This window comes from Gavialis gangeticus, unplaced genomic scaffold (assembly GCF_001723915.1).
Source record: "Gavialis gangeticus isolate Ggan-Ray unplaced genomic scaffold, GavGan_comp1, whole genome shotgun sequence".
Taxonomy (NCBI): domain Eukaryota; kingdom Metazoa; phylum Chordata; order Crocodylia; family Gavialidae; genus Gavialis; species Gavialis gangeticus.
The window spans coordinates 4,316,093-4,324,573 of NW_017729002.1; the positions used below are offsets into that span (position 1 = coordinate 4,316,093).

General features: G+C 39.6%; 1 protein-coding gene across 4 annotated transcripts in view; it reads left to right on the forward strand.

Moving 5' to 3' along the window:
- LITAF (lipopolysaccharide induced TNF factor) overlaps positions 1-4,430 on the forward strand; it is a 33,771-nt gene extending 29,341 nt beyond the window's left edge. For 3 of the 4 annotated variants that reach the window (XM_019507450.1, XM_019507448.1, XM_019507449.1), the window contains exons 4-5: positions 206-362; positions 890-4,430. In XM_019507450.1, coding sequence (XP_019362995.1) covers positions 206-362; positions 890-998 — 266 coding nt within the window. In that variant the 3' untranslated portion in view covers positions 999-4,430. The remainder of the gene's footprint in view (positions 1-205; positions 363-889) is intronic. The other variant, XM_019507451.1, reaches the window with a different exon arrangement.
- Positions 4,431-8,481: the final 4,051 nt, after the last annotated feature.

Here is an 8,481-nt window from a genome sequence, read left to right on the forward strand (position 1 = left end):
ACCACCTGTGTCCGTCTGAATGCACCCATACACATCCCCCGCATCAACCCCCAACCATACAAAGTACCTGCATGATTTTGAGTTTTTTAGCTGTGCTATTAGAATTGCAATTAATTGTGACTAATTTTTTAAATCGTACAACTAATCGTAGTCAAATTTTTTTAATTGTTTGACAGTCCTAGAACATGTTTCTTTGTCTGCTCAGTTGCAGTTCAGACAGTTTATGTGCAGCAGCCAGTAACATTTTACGACCGTCCAGTTCAGATGTGCTGCCCTTCCTGTAACAAGATGGTAGTGACACGTCTCTCATACAATGCAGGAGCATTGACCTGGTTGTCCTGTGGCAGCCTTTGCCTGCTGGGGTATGTCGAGTTACATTCTATCCTTTCATTTTAATTCTGTCCACCCATTTCATTCCCATAGAGCAGATACATGCCAAGAGTCTGTTCTTGCTCTGGGGTGCTTTCACAGGAAACTTCCTAGTCCTGTTTTTACTTATTAATATTAACACATTTTTGGTTTAAAAGCCAAGTAGGCAGAAATAAACTTCCACCGATGCATCTGTTAACTTACTCCAGCAGCAGTAAGTCAGAAACACTTTGCACTTCACATTTCATATAAGGGGCAAGAGAGAGTCATGAATAAGAAAAATGGAAGTGCCCACATTTTTATAGTTGCTTGAAAACTGCTAGGACTCGCTTGGTTCTTCCCAGAAAATGTGATATGACGGGCTGAGTGGCCTTCAACCACAAGCCGTGCTTAAAACTAAAGTGAAAGTCCAGTGAGATATCTATCTATTAATTTCAGTTGTGCAGGCATTGTGTGCAGGAAGAATGTTACTTGTTATGAGCTGAAGACAGCACAAAAGACACTGTTTTGTCTCTTGCAGGTGTGTAGCTGGCTGCTGTTTTATCCCTTTCTGCATTGATGCTCTCCAAGATGTGGATCACTATTGTCCAAACTGTAAAGCTGTCCTTGGTACCTATAAGCGTTTGTAGGCAAAATAAAATGCTGAGTAAAAATGGATGTTCAAGATTGTTCAGCACCTTTACAAGCTGTTGCTAAACTTCATGGAGATCTCTGTATGATGCTGTGTATTTTTTGTCATGAATCAATCAAGATGTATGTTGCTAGGTTGGTTTCAATATTAAGAATTTGCTTGAGGACTTGGGTCTAGTAAGAAGGTAAATAATTTGTCACTTGACAGGCCACATACTCACTTTGGCCCATGTTGGTAATGATCAAATGCCATCCCTGTCTTGTTGGTTTCTGTAAATTAAGTTAGTGATGACAATGCAGTTATTCTTACCTAATTAATGTTGCACGCTGTTACCTTTTGTTAGCAGATTCAGCACAGATGTGAAGGCAGACCTGGCAGGAAGAGAGACTTGCTCTCTTCTCCTCGGGTGGGGAAGGCCTCTACACAAGTGTTGTCTATATGCTTTAGCTAAAAAGGACTCTGATCTCCAGTCTTGTCAATCTGGCACCTTTTACAAGCACTAAAATTCACTTTAATTTTTGTTTAAAGTTGCCTTTAAGAGAGAGCCAAAGAAGTCTGAAGTTTTCCTTTCCCATAGATGTTTTACCAAATAGAGACAGCTCAGACTATTATGCGAGAGGGTTTCTTAACCTGGCTTTTTCATTAGTTAGAACTTTATCATGATAGAGAGGCTTCTTGATGGAATTCAGTTATACATCCTTTGGATTTTTTTACTGAGTTATAAATATGGAAATATATATATTTTTTTCTAATAGTCAAGGGTCTATCAACATTTCTATATCAGTATGATCTTTCCTTTTATAATTATGAGAGCCAAATGGTAGATCCTAAACAAACCTCAGTCTTTTGCTAATTGTGTATAGCATGTATCCCACCTGTAAAACTGTAAAATCAAATCCAAATGTAATCATTTTTTTTACTTGGTAGTCTGATAGCCATATCTTTCCATTTAGAAGATAACTTTTGTATGAAGGAGTTTTTCAGAGTATTAGGTATGATTTGTACACTGATTGTTTGCAATGAAAGATGGGTTTCTGAAATCAAAATAAAACCTGAGTAAAGGCATTAAGATGCTGGTTACAAGAACTGAGGGACAAGTCTCTGATGCTTCTAGCAATTTATGCTTGAAACTCCAAACTAGCATCTGATCCTTGTTTAAAATAGATTATGATTTGATAAGGAAGGTTCAAATGTGACTTGTCTTGATTGGATTGAATAATGCCTTAGTAAAGTCTATTAGGAGTGTAAATATAGGCTATGGTTCTAAAGCTGTGTTAATCTATATAAGCAATAAATATTATAACTATATTCCTTAAACTGTGCCTTTTTATAAATAGTTGGAATATGGCTAACTTTGAAAACACTTCAGCGTAATGTTGAAAACGGTGGCTGCTAGATAGCCTAAGGATACAAATATGTATATACAGCTGATACATTACTTAATTTTGCTAAATTGATGCTTTTTTGTTTCAGGTTTTTTTTAAATGTTTAATAAGAGCTTTTTTCAACATTACAAGTTTCAGGTCTGATATATAGCTGTACCATCAGAATTTACAATAGTGGCTACCACCTAGCAACACAAAATGGTAATCTCTGGTGGATTTATCTAATTCAGTCATTATGGTTTAATTTGCTGCTGTTTCAATTTGCTACTAGACTATCACCACCCTTTCCAATGATCTACTCTTGATAATTGGTCACTACTGGATACTTTTGCCACTTTTTGCAGTGGTAGCTTGGAATGGTAAATTAACCAGAGTTTACTACGATGAAGTATAAAACAGTATGAGTCTTTAAATACTTCGCACTGTATTTACCAGGTGAACTCTCACAAATACATGAGCTGCGAGTATTAGTTACCTTCAGTCAATAAAGCTCAAGCTTGATGAACAGAGCAGTAGACAGTAGTGCCAAGAGCCCTAGATTGGGATTACTTCTGTGGAAACAGGAAAGAGAAGTTATCATTATCGTAGAAGAAGGAGTAAGGCCAAGAGTTCATTTAGTCTCACCAGGGGCTGAACCTGCTATTTTGGTATTATTAGCACCATACTCTAACCACAGTGGAAGTGTTTACATGTCATTCTGCATGGTGTAAAAGCTGCTTTCTGCATTGCCATTTGAGTGTTGTGAAGTTAATTTTTTTCACATGGCTATTTCCAGTGTGTGCTGCATCATGATGTGCAATGTTTGTGGGGGGAGGAGGGGTTGTTTGTATGTTTTTTGCAACAGAGTGCTTTTCAAAAGATCAGATAAGATCAATGAATGTTTCATAGTGTGTTACCCACACTGACCTCTGCGAATACTTATCCTTATTTTGAATATTTTCATATTTTTTTTTAAATGTGTTTTCTATATTAGTATTGGGGATACCTTAATGAGCTTAGTAGTGGGGCTCATTTTTCAGTTTTGTACCAACGTACACTAACAGAGCATGAAGTGGTGTAATAGTACAAGCCAGACTGTCCTGTGTGACATCCTACTGAACTCATCTGCAGTTAAGATGTCAGTGCCTTGGAGTGCTCTGCAGAATATGGGACTATAGCTTTTGTTCAGTTTTAAAAAGTTTTAAAATGCTTGTAAATCTGGTAGTGCAGAGGTCAAGGTATCAGGTGATAAATAGAGACTAACATAATATGCATATTGGTTGCCTCATGGCAAAGCATTATGTTTTTATTCTGTTTATGATCCAGAAAATCCTTGTTTAGCTCACTGTTTATGTGAGACAGAAATGGTGAAACACATGACATTTCTTAACTTTGACATTTGCTTGCATCACAAGAGGAGGTATTAATTTGCACCTCTAATGTTGCTCCTTTCCCCAAGTCTAATAGTTACTCGCTTCTTGAAAATGTAAGTTTGCTCCACCCTTCAAAGTGACATCATGGAAAATCTGAGTCAATAGCAGAACAGTATTTTCATAACTTGCTAGGCAAGGAGTTTAGTGGTTTTCTTTATGATATGTTGCATTTTCTTTGTTTTGTCGTGGAAGCAGAATAAGACTCATGGAGTGGATGAATCCTTTCAAATGTTGCATAAACTTGTTAAATCACCTGCAGACATCATCTTACTACCAATTAAATGTTCCTACTTTGAGCTTTTTTCCATGAAAAAGTATGTTTCTTGTGTAAAGTTGAAATGGCGACAGAACAGACCAAGAAAATATTAATTGTCGAAGTCAGTGTAACAAAGAAATGCAGGAGGTATTTTGCTATATGTGAACATCTTTGTTAGTCACTGTCTGGTTTTTATACTGAATACATTTAAAATAAAATCTTTCTCTTTTGTATAGAGTAATTTCAAAACATGTTATGAAGTGTTGCATCCATATGTGTGAACAGTGGTTCTGTTAAAATATGGGCTAAAGATGTTGCTCTTAAGATAAAAAGATGCATGCTGTCTATCTTGGATTAAATTTCTTTAGGGCCAGTGGCATCCTCATCAAAGATGTCTTTCTCTTGCGCACACATCCTAACTTTCAGGTGTGGCTGCTTGACTTTAGGCAGCCACTGAATTTAAGATGACCTTGAGTATAAGATAGCCCCCCAATAATTAAATTCTATACATAGAAAATTTATAAATTTGTTATAACTTTCTTTGTATAGAAAATAATTATTTGGGGATCTTTAATCCTCCCCACCTCCCCCACTGCTGCAGGGGGGTAGGCAGTAGGGGAAGCAGGTGGTACTGGGCAGTCGAGTAGCTTGCCACCTGTTTGTGCTGCCCTCCCACTACCTCTGCCCCTGTCCTGCAGCCTCTGTCCACTGCCTGGCCCTGCACCCTGCCCCCTCCTCCCAGCTTCTGCTCTGCCTTTTCCCCTCCTTAGCCTTGCTCCAGGCCAGCAGGCTCTGTTCAAGCTGCAGTCCGGGGCATTGAGTCTTGCCCTAGCCTGGCCCCCATGGTAGCCATGCAGGCTGTGTGCTTTTGCTATGGGCTGGGCTCAGTGCCCCAGGCTCCAGCATAGACAGAGCCTGCTGGTGAAGAGCAAAGGTAAGGGGGGAGGGATGGGGGAAGCAGAGGCTGCATAGGGGAAAAATGCAAGGGTTGGGAAAGGCTGGAGGAGGGAGATGGTGGGGTCCAGGGACAGTGGGGGTGGGGAGGGACAAGTAGCAGCTGCAGCTAAGGCTCTGACCCTGGGTAGGGACTGGAGCCTGAGGCACAAGAGCCAGCAGTCCCCCTTCCCACTCTTATATGTGATTCTAAAACAAGGGGCTTTCCCACCCATGTTAAATGGAGAAAAACTCTTGTCCTAGAATCGAATAAATGTAATTTCCACTATTCATTGGTGTATATAGGAACTTCTGTATTTGGCTGCCCTACAGAAACTTCCAAAAGCCTCCTTGAGAATGAACCAGTACAATATAGTAGATACAATGCATTCCAATACTGAAGACCTTTGCAAGCAAGCAGGGAATAGCCAATATTTTGGAGGTTCTTTAGAGCAGTGGTCTCCAAAATGGGGTGTGTGCACCCCAGGGGGTGCGCAAGATGATCCATTGGGGTGAGGGAAGAAAATATTCGAACTTCTATTTATATAGATAGGGGTGCGCAATCAAAAAAGTTTGGAGACCACTGCTTTAGAGTACCAAACGAAAAGCAAAGTATAATCAGCCCAAGATTTTATGGAGCAACGGTGGGGTTACTACTCAAACTGACCTGTCTGGGGAGGGATTTCAACCTTGATGGCCAGCATCAGAACATCAAAGAGAAACTGGGAAAACCAAATTTAAAAGCTAGCTGAAGTAAGCAAGTAAAATGCTGCTATTAAGCATCTGACCGAGAGAGAGGGAATGAAGGTTGTATTACCACAATTCAAATACATTTCTGAAAATTGAAGTTCCCAGTAAAAACTTGCTGGAACTTTTGGATAATATCCTATAAAATACTTCTTGGTTAGTACTTAGAAATACTTATGTTTAATGTACTTCATTATACTGGTGGCCAGTGAGCTGAAAAGAAAATTTTGACTTCATAAATTTCAGTATGAAAATATGGCTAGTAATCTGGTAAGGAAACCTTAACTTTCTTTCATGAGGATAATTATACACAACTTCTTGCAGAGATGTTAGAGTCTATTCTTTGAAGGCCTGTTAAATAAAAATGTTGTAAAAATCTATTTTAAATAGCAGCTGCAGCTGCAAATTAACCTTCATAAAACCAGAGCTATGTATTCATAGTATGTTTACAGATGAGAACTTGCATCTATTTTGAAAAATGATTAAAAATAGCATAGGGAGGTTCTAAGTTTATGGTATTCTCAATATATCCAATTTGTTCAGTTTACAATTGGAGATTTCTAAGACCCTATACCTTCCCCTGTGATCTGGGGGTATTGGGCTTTTCCCCCTGGCTTATCTGTGTATAAATAATTAGTTTTCAGGATTAATTCTTCTTTCTTCCACCTGTTTGGACAACTTGACTCAGGCTGCCTATGTGTAGGTAATACAGGTGGCTTAGAATCTGAATTTAGTTAAATCTGCTCACCATACAAGCTGTACTGGCATCAGATCTCTTCTGTCATGCAAAGAGGTTCAAAGAATAACTCAGCTGAAGTTTTGCAAAGACCAGGTATGAGTAAGAATGTACAGACCATTTTACGTAGTTACTATTTATTACTTTGCTTCTGAAAGCACTTCTCTTACAGATATCTGTTGTCAAACTATATCTGTCTTCAGAGATGCAAGTACTGCAATTTCACTAACTTAAATCATTTCGAACATATAGCTGAGCAACAGAATATTAGTGGCTAAACATACTCTGTCAAATAAAAGAAACATCTAAGTGAAGATGCTTCTATATGAGAAATTCACACTAGTTTTAATTGTATAACTTGATTTATTTTTATGTAATGCCAGGCTGATCTTTTTACCACTATTTCCTTTTCAATTTTTTTTTTTATCCTTCATCGCATGAGTACACAGGGAGATACAAATTCATGATCTCAGGGTAATTTTTCAGGTGCATTTTGTGATGTGTAGCACTTTATATAATGTGTCTGCTGTTGGGAATTTGACACTATTATAATACGTTTTCCATTAATCCTCTGATCTAGAAGTGCTGTATTTTCTTTAAGGACATCAAAAATATGTTAAGGGTTAATGACTCATGGTGGGATGAGGGTGGGGCAGGGGGGAAGAGTGGGGATTTTCATGCAAGTTGTAAAAATTTATTTAGATTTTTTTTTTAAGTTACTTATAGTTCTCTCAGATACTGAAGAATTTGGCTGCCTGCTCACTAAAAAAGGCTATGTAGTGTGCGGTTTGGACAGCTTAAAATAGCCACTCTATGCACACAATTATTTTGGGTAAAGTCTGTAGAAAAATTGTAAATCTCAGTCCAGACAGTCATTTTGTGTTGTTGCATGTGACCCTTTTTCCTTTAGTCTTATGCATATAGCTCTTCTGATTTAAGCATTCTTAAATAAGATGCCAATTTTTTTCATGGGACTTTTTAAAGGTTACTGTATTTCTGAAGGAGGGGGGAGGTTTATATGTGGCCCGCAGAATGGATACCAGTCAATCAAGGAATAAATGGGTACTTGGTCATTTGAGTGAGGATTCAAAGGCAACCAGATGTATACTAGCCATATCACTCTACTGCATGTTATTGATTTACAATAATTAGAGTAGGGGTGGCCAACTACCCTAAGCCACAAGTGGCAAAGGTGGCTGCTGTGTCGGGCACATGAGCCTTGAGCAGTCAGTATGGGAGATAGTGGGAAGGATGCAAGGAGTGGAGCACTCTGTGGAGCTCCTGCAAAAGGTGTTACCACCAAAAGCCAGGTTAACCCTTTACTGACCCTGAAGCTGCCACCAAATGTAGGTCTTAGGATCCTCGCTCTACCTCTTGGAGATGACACCCGCTCTTGCAGCAGTGTCCTGTCCCTGCTCCAATCCATGCGACTGCAGGAGGATGTTCCAAGACCCCTGCCTCCATTAAGCCTGTGCAAATAGGCAGCTATTCAATTCAGCTTCAACTCCAGCCAATTTGGATGCCTGAGATCTGATTTGGAGCTCCAAATCGGTTTCCTGCTTCGATTTGGCCAAAGCACTCCGAAGCTTCGGAGCCGCTTCAGACATCCGGCCATAAGGTATAATGGGGAATCAATGAAATATCTATAACTTTGTTGTTTTTTGTCTGATCTGGATAAAACTTGGAGGAGTGGTAGCCTCTGCTGAGAGCATGAAGACTGTCAAGTGTCAAGAAGATAGGTGGAGGGATTCAGGAGAAACTGCACCCAAGTTCTTGAAAGCAAAACTTGTGTCGTGTGTATGTTATATACCACAGTGGGGTGAAAACTGCAGGGGTGGTCACCCCTGCTGAGGCCACAAAGCCTGCCACATTTCAAGGAGATAGATGCAGGGGGAGTCTGGCTTCTGGGGCCCTGCTCCTCTGACTGCTAACAGGCAAAACTCATTTTGCGTAGTGGGGTGATAACTGCAGGCCTCCTAGCCCCTTCTGCAGCCACAAAGCCTGCCAGCTGT